Consider the following 23,000-nt stretch of genomic DNA (forward strand, 5'->3'; position numbering starts at 1 on the left):
CTCACCTTGGTACTTGCAAGCATTTCACTGAGAAGCAAAATTTGTAGGATTAAAGAAACGCCATAACACCAAGATAACATGTTTTAGTCAGATGAGATCGTTAGGGGATAGGGAAGCATTAATGGCATTATGTTGACATAGGGGTGAAAAAGTTGCCCAGTCCTTGGATAGTGTGTTGTTTTGGAGAAAGGCTTTGAGCTTGTTCTGTGTTTTGGAATGAAACTCAGATGAGTTTCCTGTCTTGCAGATGTGCTGCACAGACCTGCTTCTAAACTCTTGTTTCTTTGTAACATGCTGTTCTTGCAGGTAGGAAAATGTCTTACACGTAAGATTATTTGGATAGTGATTACTATTTAATTCTTGTTTATTTTTAAATACTTGTCTTCTTTGAGCCCAAATCAGTTACCATAGTCTGAAGTTTGTTACGAGCTTCCATAAGAAAATGTATTTCTGTGTATTTCTGCTCTTCTTTAAATGATACTGTAAAGGTACTTTAAAAGGTACTTTTAAAAAGTACTTTAAAAGGTATTTTAATACAGCTGTGAAGAGAGGAGGCAAAACTACTTCAAACCTGTTTTGAATTTTATTTTTCTATAAGGTGGGGGAAGTAATTCCTCCACTGAGAAATGAATAGTCCTCCTGCCTCTCAGATGTCCAGCAGCTGGACCCATGAGTGAACTGCTGATAATGGGAAAATCCTTCTGTCTTTGGGGTCGTTTCATAAAAGGATGGATATATGTGGGATAACCAGTTTCTGATCTGTCACTCTTTATGAAGTTGAAGCACCTTCAGCAGAGATTAGAATTTTCAGATGACAGGTGTCAATTGTGGTGGCAATGCATTCAGATAGCAAGAGACCAGATTAAAGTGATTTTTTTTTTTAAGGGAAATAGGAGTTTGCTTATATTTTTGCTCTAAATTTCATCCAGTACATATTCTACTTATTGTGTTCTTTCAAACTGCAGTTAGCTTAATTTAATTTTAGCAGTGTCAAACTAAATACCCAATTTAGTACAAGCAGGTAAGCTCTGATTACTTAGGAAATTCTTCTCCTAAATTATACTCCACCAATTTTATCAAATAATTCTTTCCTTTCTCTTCCCATTCTCATAAAAAAAATCTCTCCTTGTTTTCACTGAGCAAAACTGCTCGCTTACTGTGTAACTCTCAGCTATTGCTCGTCTTTCCACTAGGTGTCATTCATGTTATTCTTTTGTTAAATGTTGCACCTACATCGAATCAGCCTTTTAATGGAGTTTATCAATTCATAATGATTGTCAGAAAGACTGAAATACTCATTTGAAATACTGACTTCTCCATCACATCCAAGACAAAAGTTTTAGGCTTTGAGACTGTTAATGAAAGAAAATACTAGTAGATGATTTGAATTGAAAATGTCCTTAGGAATATACTGCTATCATGTATGCTAAGTTGTAGCAATGTTGGAGTGCACGTAGGGAATTTCTAGAGAGAGGATCTCTAAGAGCCTCATCTTTAAAAAGCACCATCGAGACAGTACTTCCCACAACAGGATCATCATGCCTTGGCAGTTCCCTGCACACAGTTCAATTAATCAGCTCTGAACAGGCAGCAGGGAGCCCGGTAATCTCACTGCAGTCAGTGCTGTCAGTGTTTCTTTCATGCATCTCATTAGCTGAAGGTTGCTGCCTCGATGGGAAGCACTGGGCTTGGTAAAACAGAGTCAGCTGCACCCCTCTCTGCCGTGCTGCTTTGTTTAATTCAGTATTTTGCTCTAATTTAAAATAATCAGTTTTCCAGCTCTTTAGCAGCAGTCACCATTTTCAAAAAGCGACGCTGAGTTCCACTTGAAGTGTTACAACACAAAGCACCATTTATTTTAATATTTTTCTGGGGATCAGGATTGAGCTTTCAGAACGAATCTCGCAATCTTCTGCATTTTCTGTGTGTGCCTAAATTGTGATAGACACTCTGGAAATGCATCTGGCCTGCTCCAGGTGCTAATGGAAGTTCAGTAGTAGGGGCCAGACCAAAGATAGTCCAAAATAACATCTTCCCTCCAGGTATGCATGGTTGGATGAGATATCTTCAGTTCCAGATTGTTTCACTGCCCAGATCCAGTTTGAGTATATGGATGTAGCCAGAGTGACAGCCAAAGAACTCTCTGCAATTGAACCATGTCAGAATGCCAGTCAATTCCCTGGTAACAATGTAGTCAAGCCTGCCAAAGATACCCAAGTGTTCTTACCAAGTTACAGAGTAGTAAATGTGGTGAGCTTATTCATGAGAGTGAGCATTGCTGAGTGTTGTGATGAGCTCCTTGTTTAACAAGTTTGATAATAAACAAAGTCAGTCTTCAGTGCCATTAGCTAAGGTTCTGCTGTTTTCTGCTTGAAGAGTTAGAAATGTTGAAGGCAGGACATTGAACTTCATGCTCACACTGAACAGTTAGATCTTGGAAAGATCAATTAGAAATTAATTAGAATCTGATTTAAAAGACTGTATTGGAAAAGCCTAAGCAATGAGTTTCCTGTGGTAATTAATTGTAGAATTTAAGTCACTGTTCATAATGAATTAGAACTGAGTTTTTACATTACCCTTTATAAAGCTGTGACTACATATATATATATATTAAATAAAGCATTTGATTTTGGATATGTTTTCAGTGATGAGATATTTTCTTCTGGTGTGACTAACTGCAGTCACATTATTTTTTTCCGTACTAGTGTTGTATTTATGTACTGTTTGTATTCATAGAATCATAGAATGGCTTTGGTTGGAAGGCACCTTAAGGATCATCAATTACCAACCCCCCTGCAGCAGGCAGGGTTGCCAACCACTAGATCAAGTACTAGATCAGCATTGCTCAATCTTGCAAATTTGCAGACTTATCTGCAGTTCTTTGTGCCACAGGGACCTGCAGAAAATTCTGCCTGGACTTCTGATCATGGACAGAAAGTCACTGAACAGATTGGGCTCTGCTGCCTTTGAACTCTGCTGCAAAGCAGATGGATTGCTAAGAATGCACTCTCTAGCTAACACACTTAGCCTATTTAGAAGGTGCTGACAAAACTGCAGTTTTCACATGGCTGGGAAGATAGTTATGAACAATGCTCCCAAAAATGTATTACCGTACAGTATTTGCTTTAGTATGGGAGTTAACTTTACTGTCAATCCCAGTTTTCCAATTCTTGCACTGCATCCCTAATAGCATAAATATATTGATTTATTTTTCTTTCTTTCTTTCTTTCTTTCTTTCTTTCTTTCTTTCTTTCTTTCTTTCTTTCTTTCTTTCTTTCTTTCTTTCTTTCTTTCTTTCTTTTTTTTATTTAAGATTGTGGTCATTAAAGCTTACATTTTTTTCAAGGTCTGCTCACAGTCATTAGTATTATCAGTAAAACCAGAGCTTCATCTATCATAACCTGACTTCAAGTGTTAGGTTCCGAAGGAAATCTTCATATAATGTGATCCATGATAAAATCGTAAGAGCAGAAATGCTGCTATGCTAATCCTGTTTTTTTCTATTACTGAATCCTAATATACTTAGCAGCTTGGAGAGTGGGTTTTATCAAGCTGACAGATGAATTAATGATGTGACCACATATAGTGGGGAACAAATAAGCAATGTTCCTCTGAGGAGGTTTGGAAATTCATTTAAAGATGCTGTAAGTCTCTTCCCACATAATCTAATTCTTTCTTTGCCCTCATTTGCTCCTTCTAGCTCAAACACAGTGTTGATGGCTGTACTGCAGTGAAATTTCCTAATGGAGCTAGTTGGAGGTTATTTATAATTCATTTCCACATCAATTTTGATGAATGTTGGTGGTATGATGTTGTCCTGCAGTGACACAGCGTAGTTCTCTCTGTGCTGGCAGGCAGGAAAGGACCAGCGGTATCTGAGCATCTAGCAGGGAAAAACGGAACTCTGGGAGAGAAAAGTTTTCTATCTACTTTAGTCAACAGCTTGTGCTGATTATACACATGAAATCAACTGGTATTTATGTCATACCTTGCTGGCTTCTTTCTGAAGGCCTAGCTTAGTTTACAGAAGCTAAAGAACATTGTTCAGGTTTTGTGAATGCAAAAATGAATATTTTCTCTTTCATTTTTTTTTTAATGCCAACAACTTCTGTGAATTATTCTGAAATCCTAGGTTTTTTTTTTTTTTTCAGATAGAAGGATGAAAAAATGAAATCCATGAGATTCTGTTTCCCTCCCTTTGCCATTGAATCCCTGTGATCAGCTTCCTTCAGAAATACATGGTAGTTTTCCCTCTTTTAAAGGGGGGGCCTTTCATTATGATCCTAGAGCGTGTTGGTGAGATCAGAGTACTTTGTCTGATGTTTTACTTCCATGTTTTGCTTTTTGCTTATCTTCTGCACTATTTGGGATGTTTTAATACTTCCCTACAGACCCCTGTTATTTTCCCTTTTCTTCCTCTCTTTACACAGGGGCATTTCTGATAAATCTAAATCAATAAGGTGGGCGACAACTATTTAATCACTCCACAGCCAGGTGTATGATAAGGAAGCTATGGTAGATGTATACATGGAAATGGAATTGATGAAATTGCTACTCAAGGTAGTGAATTAAGAGCCTATAGTTTCGTTGTAGAAAACAGTGCCTATACATAAGCATTTTTTTTTTTTATCTTAATGTGTGTCAGCACCTGGCTGAAAGAGGGATTCTTGGAAGAGAAAAAAACTAACTTCTAGGGCTAGGACCTAGGGCTTGAGGCCAAGACTTTCGTTTATATGATCAGTAAATAGGTGTATGTTTTGGTTAAAAAAAAATCTGTTTCATGTGGGAAGAAAAAAATGTGAATCTCTTAATTTCCAGAGTTCTAAAATTACTTTTTTTTTTTCTTTTTTCTTTTTCCGGACTTGTCAAGCATCACCATCCAAACCCTAAGCTTGAAAATGCTTGTTCAAGAAGCATCTTGTTTTGGCTGTGATTAATGGTGGAAATAAAAGAACATACAGAGCAGTCAGCAATTTTACTTGGGGCAAAGTTCTTAGTGGACGTAAATTGAACATCTGAGAAAAGAAACAGAGGAACTAATTCTCAATTCAGCGAAGACTGAGATTTTCTCAGCCTGCAGGATACTGGATACAACTAATACACAGTGCAGATGCCACCTTATTTTTAGGCTTCTATTATTTCCAGGGAAGTCTGTAAACTGATTTTCAATACCTGTCTTTTTTCCTCAGAGTCAGCACATAAACCAATGTCTTGAAGAGGGTGAAAATACTTGTGACTCTGAACAAACGCTCCTGATATTCATCTCTGAGCGGTTTTAAAGTTGCTGGCGTGATGGGAATTTTCATGAGTCCAGAGTTGCTAACGGCATTTTTCATTTATGTGTGGAAAAGCCCCAAGGGCAGAATGCTTAAAATACAATGAACAGCCTGGGTGCTACCTGATACAGTACAGAAATAACAGCAATATCATTGCACAGCCGCTGCGGAAAAGCAGACAAGTGTATAAATCTGCTTGTGCAATCTGACCATGACAAAGGCTTTTGTGGTCATCCTTGGCAGTGTGAAAAAGAGGACCTGCAAACGAACAGCTGTCACTACATTCTTAACAAGACAGCCTTGGCGATGCATCATGGTATTCATCACATGCAGAAAGCCAAGGAATCACTCAAACCCCATGTAAAGCCTTAAGCGAATTAAGAATTATAGTGATAGTAGGGATATATATTTCCTCTTTAGAGAACCAAAGTAGACATGGATCGTGGAGGTCTCATTTGCTCAGCAGCCTCTTCAAAAACAGCTACTCTTGATGAATTCTTTGTGGACGCATGCTGCAGAAACTCTTTCCTTTTCTTTAATCCAAAAACATTTGTCAAAACTGAAGAAGAGAAGGGCATATTATTCCAAAATAATATCCAAACACAGTAATAGTTACAATTTACAAATCAGCACAACTTATCTTTAATTAATAGGGAAGAAAAAGAAATTGAATAGCTAATATACCTTTTTCAATTTCTCTCTCTAAAAGCACTTCTTTCTGTCTACTCCAGATTCTTATTTCAGCATTATGATGCTACCAGAGACAGATGTATATTCTTCACCACTTAGTTTTTCTCTTTCATCCTTCCATCTGTTCCAGCTATTACAACTCCATTATTTTCAACAGAGATGTATGCAATATGCAGATTTATCCTGCAGCTGTTGTCCTGAGGAGAAGAGGCATAGTTTGTAGTAATTCATAACCTGGTTCAGGCCTACTTGTTCTAGAACAGGTCATTTGTCTTTATGTAGTTTCATTCTTTCAAGCATTCAGAATGACTGTGAGTATATGTGCACGCATGAAAGCTGCCCAAAACCAGCCTAGGTTTAGAGCCCTGCTGAAATTCTGTTGTTGTCTGGACTATATTCCAACTCTTAATTAACAAAGTTGCACTCAGCCTATTATTGTATAAGAATCATAATATATCACATCTTGAGATTTAGTACTTTTTATGTGGTAGTTTTCCTTAAAAACTTCTACTTGTCCAGACTGTAAGCTAAAGACCATTTGCTGCTATTTTCATGTTAGAGATAAGTGGGTGCAAGAAACAAGGCATTGAATGATCTTCTACTAATGCAACTTCATCACAGCTCTGAGTATGAGAATGCCTTGCACTAGGCTTTTGGAGTAGATGCAAATCTTTTGGCTTTTGAGATTTTGGCCACCAGGCTGTCTCAGACTGCTGAAAAAAGTGCATAGAGGATGGGTGGGAATAATATTATCTGTCTGCGAAGCAAACAAAATAAAGAAGGCATGTGCTTGCTGCAATTCTCTTGCTTTTCAAATGCAAGCATTTTTGATTGTTATGCTTACAGTTTCTGCTCATGGTATGAAGAGAAATATTTCCTTATTCTTGCGTATCCAATATTTATTTTGTTCAGAGAAAAATGTGAATATCAACTGATGAAACAATAATTATGGATATTTCCCTCCTAAGGAGAGTTTTCCACATAGCATTGTGAAGTTGGTGGGAGTTCTGTGGGCTGGTTCATAATAAATAATACATGCGTTTTAGAGCACAAAGACAAATGAGAATTGTTAGAAATGAGCAGGGAATATAAAGCACTGACACAAGTAGTTGTCCTTGACCAGACAGTGTAGAAGATGGTTGTTGGGAAATATCTCTTATCTGCTTTCTGCCAGACAAAGGACCATTTATTCTTCTGAGACAAAATCTAGGGTCAGAGGAAACAGTGAATACTGGAAGATCTGAAACTGGGGAAGGTTGGATTTCAGTGATTGGCTAAGTGCTGCAGATGTAGCTGAATAGCAATTTATCATTTCATTGTCATTGCTGATTAAACAAAGCAAACATGGAATGCACAAATTGTTTGAGTAGCAAAATTACATTGTGGTTAGTTAGGATGAGGTAGTGTGTAAACAGCACAGTGATTGCTGAAGGTATTTTCTGAACATTCTTATAACTTATTTCAAGGAAATAAGCTCAAATCTGAATGACTTTTCAATTATAGTTCATTTTTCTCCTTATCACGGTGAAAAATCTTTCCAAAGACCTTTCTGGGGGTCTGCTGAACACACTTGCGAGGTAACATAGCCACTGTAGGCCACAAAGTGACTTGTCAGCACTCCTCGGTCTGTAGCTGCAGTACTTTGCATTGAAATTTTTATGTAATATTGGCTGGAAAAGGAGTGACAGTGAAAAAATAAGGGAAAATGTGAATTGTATTTGCTATTTATTTGTCTGACAATTTATGAGCCAGTCAAACTACACTTCCACTATCTTCCAAAGATCTCCAACTGTTAATTTTCAGCAGAAGTTCTAACCAGGTCTCCAAAATGTTATCATTCAATAGCAGGTCCAACTTCAAAATTATTTACAGAGTTTATTTATCTGCACAGAAGTGAATTGAATCTGCAGTCTGTAACAAGGAATTTCCAAAGAATACGTACAAATAGCTGGATTTGGTTCTTTCTATTTTTTAGTAGCACTTGGGCCTATATGTTGATTTTTGTTACTAATTCCGTTCCTGCCTATTAGGGCAGACGGCCCGTCTTGCCCAGGCTGAGCAGCCCTAGCTTTCTCAGCCTCTTTCTCAGCCTCTCTGTCAGCTTCTCCAGTCTCTCGATCATCTGTATGGCCACTGTAGTGCTGCACTCAGCACTACAGATACAGTGCTGAGCAGAAAGAAAGGATCAATCTCTAACCTGCAGCCCAGGATTCCATTGGCCTTCATCTAGGTTGGAAGACACTGGGATTTAAGTCCTTCCTGATCCAGTGCACAAACCTGAATTTCCACTCCACTTTTCCCAGATGGCTACTCTAGCTACTGTACTGTTCAGACTTGTGTGAAGGTGGGTGTAATCCTGTTGCAGTGCTGCAGTTTGAATGTAGTACCATTCTGGGGCAAAACCCTGTACCTCTGTATTCTTAGTTCCTCTCTGATGATGTCGTTCTATCAATAGGCTATTGAATATTTAATTATTTGTCTTCATGTGGGTTGATCAAATATTTGATCTCTTAGACCTATGTGGTCTCATAGTACAAACAAGCATGATGTTTAGTTATTTCTCATATGATTTACTAGTCAGTAATCTATATTTAAACTTATATTAAATTCTACTGAATTATATTCTCCCTAATTTTACAGACTTTTTCAAATACTAATCCAAGTTCTGCTAATGTACCTTCAGAAACATTCCTCAAAAAAGGAAGATTTTTATCCTAACTTGCCATGAAGTTCTTCACATTCAAAATTTTTAAAATATTAGTGGTAACATTTAAAATGCCACGTACAAAAGCAGCAGTTCTACCTTGCCAGTGTTGCTTCAGTTCTACATCTGCTGCCATCCTGTTCATACGGGAGATAGAAAAAGAACATGAAAGAGTTTGGAGATGATTTGTACATTCAATAGAACAGTATAGATTGAGGTCAACACTCAATGACTTGCAACAACTGCCTTTTTATGAAATAATGGTTTCTAGATGAGCAATTCTTCTCTCTTTGGAAAAAAAAGTTAGAAAAAAAGAAACCAAACAATAGTTATAAATATTAATGTCTTTCTTGAGGCTTTATAGCTGTTGAAATGGAGGGCTATATGCATAAGCTAAAAATCTTGTAGTGTAAGTGAGAGCAACACATTTTTGTTAAAAATATCACCACAGAAATAAAATGTTCACATTTATCAATATAATACAAAAACCTTATTTATGTTCATTAATAAGTTTGCTTTCCAAATTCCATGCTAAAGACACTTCCTTCATAGATGTGACATCTTGATTCTATACTTCAAATAATTAGGTTACAGTGTTCACTGCAAAAAACTCAGATTCTCCCATCTGCATCAGCAAACCTTTGGTGTTCTCTGAGTAGAAAAGCATCTGATATGCAATTATTTCTTATTTCTCATGTCCTGAAATATTTCTGTTTCGGGATTTGAAATGTTTCCCGTTTCTTTTCTGTCTCTACTCCCTAGATTGTTGTTTGGTTCAGTGACTCCTTAAATCTGATTTTGTGACTCAAATTATTAGTTCTGTCACTTTTATTTATATGTAGCTTCCGCCAGATGCATAAAAGCAGCTCCAGTTGTGTTTTCCTTCTTGATAGATTCTCTCTAGCATTAATGATTTTCTCTAAAGCATTAGTTTAACACAAGTTGTCATACGTCTGGAGTTACAAAATGGATGCATGGGATCAGGCATTTTGCTTCCCTCCCTACAAGACTAGAAGTGTAACAGCAGAGTCTGAGAGAACACCTCACACATAGTCTGTACATTCCCGTTTTTATACTGAGGAGAGTATACCTTGTTATTTGTGGCATATTATGTGCAATTACAGTAACAGTTAAGCTGTTTACTGCATTCTTCATTGGAAAGAAGTGTGCTGTAATGGTGGAGCTGGTGATGTTTTCTCTGTGCTGTTATGTAAAGGTGACCTAGAAATGGTTTCCATGGTAGTAGCATGTGCTACACACTCTCAAGTGGCAGCTCTCAGAGGGGCCCTGGGAGGCTGTTGTGTTTAAAATCTGAGCACATTCAAGAGTCTTTCAAATGACTCTCAAAACCTGGTGACGTTTTTGGGTGACTATCAGTCTTTCAGTGGATGAGGCAGTGGTGTCTCAGCCCAGCACATGACAGATGTTTGTTCATGAGCAATTAGCAGCAGCACTGACTTCTTTGGGTGTCCTCAGAGCTGATCCCTGCTGGTTAGAGCTACAATGCTTGACAAGAAAGCAAGCAGTACACAGTGCTGGACTAGCACTGTGAATGTATAATCAGTTTAAAAACAAAATGACCTTCCCTTGCTATTGCTCTTTTTTTTGGGGGAGGAGGGAAGGAAGGGGAGGGATGTCTAAATATGGTTAGGGCACGTTGTCTCCTTGTATTTCCAGCTTTCATGTCACTCTCCATGTATTTTCTGGTTTTGCTTTTTTTCTTGTGTTTTTTTTTTTTTTTCTTCAGTTTTTTATTTTATTTTTTTTTTTTGCCATCATCCAGATAGAAAATTCCTGATAACGTACTGAACATTTACTTTATCAGAGTAATTTTTTCCACTCGTACTTGGAAAAAAAAAATAAAAATCAATACTAAAGAGTCAGCACAGCCAGAACAATGAAACTTTCTTCAAGAACTAAAATTATTTTCAACTACAGACACTTAGATCTTATGACCTTTTTGCTTTGCAGTGAGGATGTGGGTAAAACCACTTGAATGGTGATATTTTTCAATGTCATCCTACAGTCTTTGCTTACTCCTTGACAAAGATAAGTTAGCTCATAGTTCTTTGAGGCAGAATCATAAAATAGTAATTTGTAGGGTAATTGTGTCATGCTCTCCAGAGTGCCATTCATACAAAAAAACCCACACAGAATAGAGTATCTGAGTGTAGTTTGGAGCACAACTGAATTGCACACTAAGAAACACAATCTGGTGCTTTTGCATTATACAGAATTATGAATAAAATTATTAAACACATAAGATAATGTAAATATAAAAGGATTGAATGTCTTTAAATTCCATTAAATTATAAATCTATGAGAAACCCTTCAGCTGGTAATGTGATAAGACACACATGCTGGGAATATGTATTGTCATTCTATCATACCTAGCAATTCCATTTTATGCAGCACTGTTTAATAGTGTTCTTAGCAGTAAAATGAATACAAAGACTGAAGTCTAAACAGTCTTTTATCATGAAATGCACCATCTAGTAAATTAATTGACTGTGTCATAAAGGAGAGGAAATTCAATGTCAGCAAATTCAGCAAACATACATGCCAATGCCAGGGATTTTTTTCTTCCCAAAGTGTATGCAAACACCAGTTTTGAGCCTTTTAGAGCAGCTCTGGCTGGAGACTTCCACATTCATTTGGTGCTAAAATTCTGTAAATCCCGTAGGTGACAAGAGGTCACTTTGAGCTGTTTCAGAGAGAAGTTCAATGAAAACAAATGGTTTAATCATTATATAATTTTATATATCAGATGGAGTTTAAAACACTAGTAGTTCATAACTTGTAGTAAGTAAAAAATGGAGGAGACTTGTAGGGGTGACGTCAGAAGTGCTGGACCATTCCAGGCAGCTCTTTGGGGAAAGGGTGGACATCAGTGTTAAAGCGTAATATCTGAGAGCCTGAGGACTTACTGCTCTGTAGTTAGTGGTGAGCAAGGAACTCTCTGTGGGAAATTAATTGTATTCGGGAGTTCCAGCAGACGTGAATCAAAGGAAATTTTCTGTTTTCTGTAAGAATGGAATTACTATCTGGGGAAAAAAAATGTAGATTTTGTAATGAGCATGCTGGTGGCAGAGTGAAATCAAGCATGATATAAGGCCGGAGTTCAACTACAGTGTCTCAAATCCAGCATAACTATTTAGCCCTTGTATCTTTTTAGCCCGTTTATAGATGCCCGTTGGCTTTTTAAACAAAGACAATAGTTTGGTTATCTTCTACAGCCAAGACCTAAGTGACCTTTTACCAGCTGGAACCTGTGCAGCAGAGCTCTGGTCTCATCTGGTAGCATGCCATGTGTGCTCTTCCATACTGTTCTTCCTACTGAACAAAGAAATGCTGGGAAGGTATGTTCTGAGGGCTTTTGACTACGTATGCAAAGTTTTAGATGGGCAATTACACTTGCTATGTTTGCAGCACATGTGCTGTGAATTTTTTTTAACTGACAAGTAAACGTGGAAGCAAATGGCCATTTTATTACCGTGTGGTAAACATAAAAGAGTTTGCAGAGATCTGTGATAGGGGTTTGCAGTTGTACTTTTTAAATGGGAGGCTCTTGAATGTGCTCTGTTATCTTTTCAGTTTTTGTCATGAGGACAATTTTTTTACAAAAGGTGATCTGTTCCCTGCAATGTGAAGTGCTCATCTCTGAAAATCTAAGATCCACATGCTAATGAGAAATCACACAGCAAGGGCCATTCAAAGGAGGCATTTGTTATGCAGCCAACAGTGCGGGTCATAACTGCTCCCACATTAATGTTTGAAATGGTGTGAAGATAATAATGAGACATGATCAGGTATTTCTGTTTATTTGGTAAAAATTCAAACACTACAAAAGGCAAGATTTATTTATTTTTTTTTTAATAAAAAGAAGCTGAAATCTGTTGAGGTAATTGGACTGAAGGAGGTCTCCAGAAAACCTAGGGCGCTGGGTTTGCTTCTCAGAATTTCTATACAGTCTCTCTTGAATGAATTCCAAATAATAAATTAAGCTGTGGAAGCCTACCTGCTTTTGAGGCAGAGCTAGAAATTTCTCAGTTACATTGATCTAAAATCAGAGATTTATACAGCTTCGTTTTAAATATTAATCAGCCCCAGTAACACTGAGGTTGACAGACTTAGTATAAAACATTGAGGTAAAAGTATTTCAGAAAATAATCAATTTTAAGGTCAATAAAGAAGGTCTTTAAAAAGTACAATGCCTTATTCTGCCTCTGATTTACAGGATATGAGGGCTGCCTCTTGATCCATCCTGAAGAACATTCTTCTTAGGAAATACTGTAAGTTTGACTTGCTCCACATAAATTGCCTTTTGAAGTTAAAATAATCAGCCTTTTTTATATGCACCTGAATTGCTGCAGCAATGAAACATTCTCTCCAGCTACACTGAAAATAACAGAAGGAAGTGCAACTCTAAAGATTAATCAGGATATGCTGATGTATCAAAAATCATTTTGATATAGCCATTTCTAAGGAAATAAATTGAAGCTAACTTAACAAGATATGATTTAGGTGTTTCTTATGTCAGTTAAATGGTGTCTGTTTATTCAGAAAATCTTCCATTTATCTCAGCTGTTTGCTATTTCCTTAACACCAGCTTAGGTGATAAGTGGCATTTTCCAATTTCTGTTTATGGCTCAACTGCTGCTTGGCTGAGCTGGGCAGCACTCACTCAGACTGTATTGCTCCTCCCCTCTTTTGTTATTAGCACATCAGTCTGCTTACATCTAGAGAAATAGATGAGAAGGTTAAGTAGAAACTTGGTGAAAAAGATACAAAAAGTATACAATTAACATAGCACTATTAAGGCATTGTTAAGTATATATAATACAAGTACACATGCATATGTATATCTAGAGTGGATACAGTAAATATTACTAATTTGGATGCTAATAGAATCCTGCAATACATTAAGGTAGCCATAATCAGGCATGTACATGTATTACAAACCTATTTCTGAAATGCTCCTACTGCCAAATATACACACAGATCATGCTTATCTAATAATTTCATGACATTTTCTCTCTTTCTGGGAAAGTCCTAGGCATATATAAGCTATAGAGTGCATTATGAACAAAAAGAAATAGAAATCCTCTTAATCCCCATATTGGATTGTGGCATGGATCTTTTTTTTCATATGAAATCAATTTTCATGGAAAAAAAATTCATATATGCACAGTTCTGAATTTGAAATGCCTTATTTCATCGCTGGCACTATCTCAGGCAAATAAATTCATATTCTTAGAAGATCTCCAGTGCATTTTCTAAATAACGTAAGTTCAACTGAATGGTTTAGGGACTTTGCTTCTTAATTTCTATGTTTGAGAGTTGAATAAAACAGTGAAAGTATTATGGAAGCAATATGTATTTTTCTTCCAACTCTGCCCCCAGGAATTATTTGGTTGCTGATTAAAATGACACCATGGTTAGGGTCAGCATTTTACTTTAATTTGTTTGCTAGTGGGGTCCATCTTTGTGTAAGTCCACTTGCACTGAGGGAAATTAAATGTGAGAACAAGGTCAGGTACTGCACGTGGCTTTTGCTTGTGCAACAATGGCAGCTGCTGCAAAGTGAATGTTTCGGTCCTTCCCCTTGGGCTGGGGAGCAATGTTGTATTATGCCTTTTCCAAGAAGTAAAATGCAAATTTTAATATAAAATCTAAGCCTTTTGTCAGCAAGGGCTATTGTAGGCATCTGTGTAATTGCAAATATGAAATTCAGCATAGCGATAGCAAATCTATCTTTAGCATTAAATAAAATGAATAACTGAATCACATATACAGACGCACACAAATATATTTTATACATGAGTCCTTAAGACTTGCACTACTGGCATACATTTGAGTGTATGTTTTTAATATAGTCATTTGGTTACTTGTATGTTACAGAAGCAGTTTACTTGCTACTGAATACATAGGCAGACTTTTGCTTTTGAACTGAGTTATGACAAAAGCTAGAATTTGTGCTCAGGCAGCGCATAACCAGGGCTGTAAATCTAAATGGGTCAGTTGATGTATTTGGAATTCTTTTTATTTGGTTAACCAGTTCAGTTCCAGGTCCACTGTGCAAGCGTGGCTAAGCTGCTAAGTAAGGTAATGCTCTTTAACTTAAGGGAGGACGTGATGTTAGCTGACAAACCACTGCTCTTCCCAGAAATGGCAGACGTTTGATATCATGGCTTTATTATTTTGTTGCTCTTCTCCATTACTGAGCTAATTTGAATTTGACAAATCTTATTCATTCATCCCATCTTTGAATGAATGAGAGCTGTTGCTCAGTTGGTTGTGTGGCTGTAGCTGGCACTGCTGCTCAGCAGGAGATGACCAGTGGGTTAGACAAGGACTGGCGACTCTGAGCCTTCTCCAGAGGCTGGCTTTGTAAGATTTCACAGGCTGTCAACTCATGGTAAAGAGTATCTAGGACTTCAAACAGGTGGGCTTTTCCTTTAAAAAGAAAATGGCAAACATTATCATTTGAACAAAGACAGAAATTTGCACTTAAGCTATTATAACTCAAGCTGTCTTCTTTACAGGTACCAGTGCAAGTAGTTAACAAACAATATCTACATTCTGAGATCAAATGATAAATTCCCATTTCTACAGAAAAAGGGTCTGCTTTCTTTACTATTTCTCTTGCTTTACTCACTGCTTGTTGAGTTCTCATGTACTTGTATAAAAATTACTATTTTGTATCACAGTGAAAAGTTGCTCATCCAACTATCCACTTACTTAGTCTTGTCAAACATGTAGGAAATGTTTGATTCAGAGACTTAGGAAAGCTGCTTAAGTCACATTAAGTGCGCAGTCAGAAAATGGAAAGCAGAGAAGGTGAAGAGCTTATGGCAATGGTGATACAGAATGTACAGAGAGCTTCACAAGGCTACTTCAATATTCAACTCATTTTAGAAAGCTGAACTGTGCTGCAGTTACAGAGGGAGGTAGTTTGTTTCAGCAACATCATTCAGAGTCACCACTCCCCTGCAGCATGAGTAGTGCCTTTGGACATGTGTAGTGTGGATTCTCCCAGTCTCCTCTTGTGTTTGACAAGGCAATACCTGATCTATAGGTCAGATACAGTTTCTTTCTGTATGGGTGTCTTGGAGTCAGTTGCCGCAGAGTAGCAACAGCAAGGCTTTGGAACAGAAAAACTCAGGATGCTTTGTATTTGTTCTTCCTAAATTACTGTTACTAATATTCTCCAAAACCAAACCTTTGGGCCACATCTACTCTTCTATAATCTTGTCTTTGATCACCATCTCCCTGTTAAAAATCCCCCCAAACCATGTTCTGAAACTTGGTACAGAATGTTCCTTCTTTGAAGGTAAGTACAAATGCTCTGCTAATAGGAACAAAGTAATCAAGTCTAAACCTCTGGGCTGTGATCCCTGTATAGTTCCTACAAAGACAGCTCTGGTACACTGGACCATTGTCCAGGGAGAGGATATTGCAAGCTGAATTTTCGTAAGGGGAAAATGAAAGATTATTAGAGGAGTTCAAGGTTGAAGCAGTTTATGAAAATATTTTTTTAATCCCTTCTTGTTGCTGCAGAACAAGAATACGACATGCACCCAGAGAGGAACCTAATAAATAGCTGGCTTACATATTCAGCGTCATGTTTTTGAATGAGGCCCTAATGACATTAGTGGAGTACTGAACTGTTCCCCTACTGCCAAACTCCAATTACAATCTAGCTAAAAAATGCCACGGATGCTTTTCTATTTCTTAAGTGTAGTAGATTAGAAAGCATCATTGTCTCCTCGTAATCTTCCTGGATAGTATTTCTTTCTCCCACTCTCTCCCCCAGCATTTGGAATATTTTTTTCACACTTGTTTTTTCATTATCCAGTGTTGTTCCTAAAAGGACTATTTTCATCCTTCTTGGTCTTCATGCATGATTTACTTTCTTACCATGCTGGGGGTCATGACAGGATTCCAAAGTGCTCAGCAAGATTTTCCCCAAGGCTCGCTTAGATATGTTCTTTGAAAAAACAAAATAATATTATGGCACAATTATGTTCTTCACCAGTTTAAATGTAGGCAGTAAAATCTATGCACAATGTGTTTGCATTTGAAAAATCAAAACAAAACTGAATCCTGATGATACAAGACCTGGTACTGGCTTTATTTTCATGCATTTTAACTTAGATACTGCTCAAATAACGGCAGTTTGTCCCCAGTCCCTTAATGTGGATGTAAAAAGAGAATCTGTAGTCAGTCAGTGTTGTTTTCTGAGTCTTGTGTGTGAACAAATCTAGATGGCAAGCAGTGTAAGCAGCAGGTGCATAATAAATGTTCAGGCCTCTGCTAAGCCTGTGTTGAAAAAGAAATGGTCAAATATTGTACTGTTATCTCAGAAGGAGCTTCTCAGCCCCATCTGTTCTAAGATTTACTGGGGACTATTTTAGGTGTAGACAAATCAGAGATTGTTTATGCCATGTGGCAGGCCTGCTATTACCTTGAGATTGAGATGTAATAATCATTAGCAAAAGAGGACTGTAAAAACTACATAGGATTTGGACAGTCTGCTTTACTAATAGTTTTATATTAGAAATTTGTTGTGAGGTTCATAATAATCTGGAAAGCAAACTCTCTTAATTTTGCTATCTAGACACTAATGCATGCTTTATGGGAAATAGTCTTGCAATTATTTTAATTAACACTTAGAGCCTCCATGTCTACAGGGACAGATTGTTCTTGTTAAAACTTTGCAAACTGAAATTAGATGAAAGCTGTTCTGGAGGAAAGATGATGCACCTACCAGCAGCTCAGGCAACACTGCCACTGCTTTCTAAAGTCGGTCATCTGCCTTCTGCCTATCTGCCCCAGTGGGGCTGGTGCACAGTGAAAAAACAGGTTCACGGAATCAAAAATAACAGAATCACAGAATCTTAGGGGTTGGAAGGGATGTTTAGGGATCGTCAAGTCCAACCCTGCTGTTAAAGCAGGTTCCCTATAGTAGATTCCACAGGAAAGAGTCCAGATATGTTTTGAATATCTCCAGAAAGGGAGACTTTCGTGGCAGGCTGGGATTACGCAGGATCTCTGCAATACATTGTGAGCTTTTAATACTCCTGACAAAGTGTGTTTGCCTTTGGAAAGTCATTGCTCTCTAGTAGATTCTGTTGCAAATGAGATACTGGGATGTTTGTAACATGAAGGAATATGTAATAAAAAAAAAAAGGCATTTAAAACTATAGTTACTGATGAATAAGTTTTCTTTTGCTTGAATTGTAACCCATTAGAGATTTAGGGGATCCTTGCTCAATTCTACTGGGAATGCTGTAAATCTCTTTGTTCACTGACAATATCATTGTCTGTACTCGTGCTATGGAAGCTGGCAGCATGTGATGGCTTATTTCTAGCAAAGATTAGCATTAAGTGCTATTATCACCAAGACATGGCACGCTGGGAGATGGATTGTCTCCTAAGCAGAAATGATTTGCAATAATATAAGTGACCAGTGAATGACATGTTGAAGTCTTGACACAGGAGGTTATTATGCAGGCTGCCACTCATAATTGTTACTAGTTTAATCCTCCACTGGATTGTTATTGATGCATATGTCAGACTAACAATATGAAAGGAGAATTTCCTTGTCAAGTGTAGAATAAGTTACCACATTATGAGATATTGCATTTGTTCCCTGGAGTCATCAGTGGAACATGAACATGCTCCTACCAGAGCACAGTGCTCATCTGAGGAAGCATTCTCATCTCACACAGATTAAGTAAAGCTTTGCTGAAAATTGAGGAGAATTCTGAATCATTATCCAAGATATTAGCTCCCAACAGTACAGTATGGCTCCCAACACACCCCATGTTCTGCAGATTACCCAATTTGCCTGTCTTTTGGCTGGCCATTATCAGTCCCCAAGAAAGAGACTGAGATTTGTTTTCTAAAGGCTTACCACCCTGGCTGTGTACTTCTGTGATGTCCTTGTATCCACCTTTATAAATGCATGCTTGGATTATTAATCAGATAAGAAACTTCTCACAGAAAAATACAATATTGGTATATGAGAAGGGGTATTTTTAATACTGAATCAATGCTATTGTAGGATGCAGTTTAAAAAAGGCTCCCAGCTTTTTCTTTTTCTTTTTTTTTTTTTTTTAATTTTGCTGCAGGCTTCCTAAACTGCTGAGGAGAAGCTGGACTCTTATTCAACTACAGAACACTGGCCTCAGGTTCAGGCTCAGGCCTTGGCCTCCACTGGTGCCAGGAGCCCGTGCTTTGCAAAGGCAGGATCCCTCTGATCAGCTGCTATGGCAAGGCAGAAGATGCTGCTGTGCACGGGTGCTGTACAGCAGGTAGAGCCTGAGCCTGAGCACAGTGTTGCTGGTGCTCCTGGACAAGCTGTCATGGAGTGCTCACTTCCTAGCCTTCTACAACTTGTGACTTGAGACTGAGACATAAAAAGGTTTGTGAAAAAAGAGATTAGAGTGTTTTAGCCAAATTCTAGCCTGGAAGGCCACTTTCTGCTTACCTAAGTACTTGACAAATATTTTCACTTCCTTCACCATAATGTCATGTAATGTACTGAAGGGGATGGTGTTGTTGCTGCATTTTACCACACCTCCGTGCAGTCCATGCTGATATGTAATTTCAAAGGAAGTTTATCTTGTTTCCTCTAAATAATGAGAACCTGAGGACCCACATCCAAGGAGACCTCTAGGACTCTTTTTGAAAGTCATCCTGAGTAGTTTAAAAGTTTTTTGAAATCACTAGGCAGTTCCAAAGGCAAATGCATGTAAAAATGTTTCTTGGTGTAAAGGACTTTGTGCTGAATGGAATGTATGAATATCATTTTTTGGTTTGAAGAAACACTATCATAAAGAGCTTTAAGTTACTGGACTACTTTCTTGCCATACCAAGTCTCGCAGCTGTTGAAGAAGCTGTAAAACATCCATGAGCTTTTCTTCCACCAGTGACAGCCTAACTCTCTCAGTCTCCAACATCTGTAGCTCCATCTTCAACATTTCCGTTTCCTCCACCTTTTGCTGCAGTTCAGTTAGCAATGGGCCTTTCATCTGGATAATGACACAGGAATTAAAGCACTGGAGCTTTTAACTTTCTTGCCTAACAATTGCAAAGCTGAGTTATCCCCTTTATCTGGTAAATGTTAGTTCTCTTGAGAAGATTATCTTGAAAAATACATTTCTTTAATGTACTACATAAAGAATTAATAGTTGCTAGGAAATGCATGCTTCACACTTGCACATAATGGCAATTCATTCAAGTTTGGATGCTAGCAGATCATTCTAGATCTTGTAAGTTGTAAGTACTGCCTTTCCTACTTCAGCTTTCTAACGCTTTGCATTCCTGTGGTCCTCTATAAAACATAACTGATTTGTGTTCCCTCACCAATGTCGTTGTGTTTTGGTCTTGCAGCTTCTCCAAGTCAGTTCTCTGTATATTCACTGAAACAGGAAGGTAATTACCCAATTTCTTCAAAGTATTTTGGCTGAGGGAAAAAAAGAAAAGTCCTACAGAATGATTTCCAAGACTCTGGTTCTGCAAAACACTGGTACGCTTTGCAACTAAGCACATAAAGGTCCAGATTCAGCAAGACTTTAGAATGATGTACAGAAATTCTGCACAGGAGTGGTCTTCTTAGATCTGGACCTACCAAAGCTGAACCAATCTGTTGTTTTCTAAACCTGCCTGTGAAAAAAAACGCTTAGGATTTGAACATTACTTTTTAATGCAGAACTTAAGTGAGTAATACTGTACTAGAATGCCACTGCACCTTTTCAAAAAGTGAATATCTTTGTTTGCCACAGACCCACACCCACTGCAGATGCATTGCTAACTTGAGCCTGGAAAGCATCCTCTGGAAAGTACGTCACTTATATGTCAATTCTGGACCTTTGAGAGCACTGACAGATTTCAGTTTTATGAACTTCATTTCCCACTCGTTGCTGAACCCAGCATTCTGAAATTACCAGTTTATGAAATTTCTTGTTGCAAATAGAATCTAAATCTGTTTATTAACATTACACTGAAAACCAAAATCATGTGAGGTAAATGCTAAGTTTGCTGGCATTTGTTTGTCATCTTTTATCTTTATTGCAGTTTTAGGAGCATTTACAGAGAACCAGAAGGGCTGCAGACCTCAATATATGCAGTACTTAATAGATTTTATTTGTGGAGATTTCTATCTTAATGTATTTTTAATAAATGGGAAAGAATTTCAGTTCCCTAACACATAAATGTCATTAGAGTCAAAAAATAAATTAGTCCCTGATTCACAATGAGCCTTGCAGAAGGTTTTAGTTTCTGACAGTGCTAAAAGTTGGCTGTTAGTTGGCACTTATTGCTCCATCAGATGCAAATTTCCCTGTTACATTAACTCGCTGTGTGCTTTGCTGTGTGAGGCTTTCCAGCTCATCTGAGCTATACATCTCAGAACAGCTACAGAAGCTTGAATCACTTAACCTGGCCCATCTGCAAATAGTGATTTCAACATCACTGTCTGAACACAATTTTAGACAAAGAAACTAACATTTTCCTGTATGTTGAGCCAACTTTGTTACCCTAACGTGGCAGCAGTCTGACTGGGATGCTCTAGAGGCTATGTGAGGCTTTCAGTGAATTAAACAGAAGGTTTCCTTTATTACATTGCAGAAAGCCTCTGCATTGTAAATGCCACCTGCCACAGATGTTCACTAAACACAGGAAGTGGTTATATTTCCCTGTAGAGCAGAAACAGTCATACAAAGTTACACAAAAGGAAGAAATGTCATTATTTTTATGTGGGAAATGGACTTTCCAAAAATGCAGTCAAACAGGCGCTCATGGAAATTGGTAACTGGTACCCATCTATCCTGCCAGGTCCCTGTGCCCATACCATCATGTTGCCACTGCTTTCAGCTGCTGCTTTAGTCGTGTTGGCTTATAGTTAACCTTTTTTCTTAGCTGTTTTAGTATAATGGTCTTCTTGTCCTATGTAAGCATGCTAGTTTCTGAATACTGTTATATTTACATACATTTGTATGTATGTGTATGTTGGGTTTTTTCTCTCATCTTATGTGCTTTCAGACAGTAGCTCAATGTAGTGTTAAAACATTCTGACTGCTTTCCCTAGATAGGTTACATTTAACAGCTGCTGATAACATTTGCAAACAAGAAAATGATGATTGTAGAGCACAAGCTATTTTTAAAACTTAGATAATGAGGAGGGGTGGTGAATAATTGGGTTGCAGGGCTCAGAGGAGTGGGCTGTGTCCTGGGTTCTACCCAAGTCCCTTAGCACAGCCCGATTTTGGATCTGCGCCTTGGTGGTGAAATGGAAATACTACCTTGCCAAATGTCAGTTTTGAGAATAAGCCGTTTGCTGGTAGGTGGTACGCTTAAAAAAGAGAGAGAATGCTACAGGAAAAACCTGAGCTCTGGAGTACAGCACGCAAATAAAGCTAGAATAATGAATAAGAAGGATAATGAATAAGAAAGACGTGGAGCTCTTGGAGAGGATCCAGAGGATGGCCACTAAGATGATCTGAGAACTGAAGCACCTCTCCTGTGAGGAAAGGTTGAGGGAACTGGGCTTGTTCAGCTTGAAGAACAGAAGGCTCCAGGGAGACCTCAGTGTGGCCTTCCAGTACGTGGAGGGAGCGTATAAACAAGAGGGGGAACAGCTGTTTGTGAGGGTGGACAGTGATAGGACAATGGGGAATGGTTTTAAACTGAGATGGGAGGTTTAGGTTGGATATGAGGAGGAAGTTTTTCACCCAGAGGGCGGTGAGGCACTGGAGCAGGTTGCCCAAGGAGGCTGTGGATGCCCCATCCCTGCAGGCATTCAAGCCCAGGCTGGATGTGGCTCTGGGCAGCCTGGTCTGCAGGCTGGTGACCTGCACACAGCAGGGGGTTGGAACAGGTGATCATTGTGGTCCTTTTCAACCCAGGCCATTCTATGATTATATGATTAATTAGTCTGCAGAAGTCCCTGAAGGACTGCATTGTATTTTCTACTGAAGTTAAGGAGGCTGTCATATTAGTCTCATGTTTGCCAGCAATGAAGCTGAGAAAGGTTTCCCAGAACAGGAAGAAAACAGCAACAAAACTCCAGAATGAAGTGATGAACTGTGCTGTGCAAACTATCTTTTAAATCAATTCACCCTCAAAGGAATGGAGGGTGGCCAATGTAGCACCAGTTTTTAAGAGATGCTGCAGAGATTTGAGGAGCAGCACGTCGCCTTGGGAGTATCAGTTATGCTGTATGGCAAATTGTCAGGAACTGTAATGCACAAGGGACTTGGTGAATATGTAGACAAACATAAAGAAGGAATCCATTAGATATATTTGAGAGCGTGTATAAATAA

At 38.2% G+C, this 23,000-nt stretch overlaps 1 protein-coding gene across 4 annotated transcripts in view; it reads right to left on the reverse strand.

Annotated features, from left to right (window-relative positions):
• Window positions 1–12,475: 12,475 nt before the first annotated feature.
• The window catches only part of EFCC1 (EF-hand and coiled-coil domain containing 1), a 50,162-nt gene continuing 39,637 nt past the window's right edge, over window positions 12,476–23,000 (reverse strand). For 2 of the 4 annotated variants that reach the window (XM_052678484.1, XM_052678485.1), the window contains exons 6-8: window positions 19,551–19,709; window positions 16,591–16,660; window positions 12,476–15,126 (exon numbers count right to left, since the gene is read on the reverse strand). In XM_052678484.1, coding sequence (XP_052534444.1) covers window positions 14,993–15,126; window positions 16,591–16,660; window positions 19,551–19,709 — 363 coding nt within the window. In that variant the 3' untranslated portion in view covers window positions 12,476–14,992. The remainder of the gene's footprint in view (window positions 15,127–16,590; window positions 16,661–19,550; window positions 19,710–23,000) is intronic. The other 2 variants (XM_052678486.1, XM_052678487.1) reach the window with 2 other exon arrangements.

This window comes from Tympanuchus pallidicinctus, unplaced genomic scaffold (assembly GCF_026119805.1).
Source record: "Tympanuchus pallidicinctus isolate F22 unplaced genomic scaffold, pur_lepc_1.0 scaffold17, whole genome shotgun sequence".
Taxonomy (NCBI): Eukaryota; Metazoa; Chordata; class Aves; order Galliformes; family Phasianidae; genus Tympanuchus; species Tympanuchus pallidicinctus.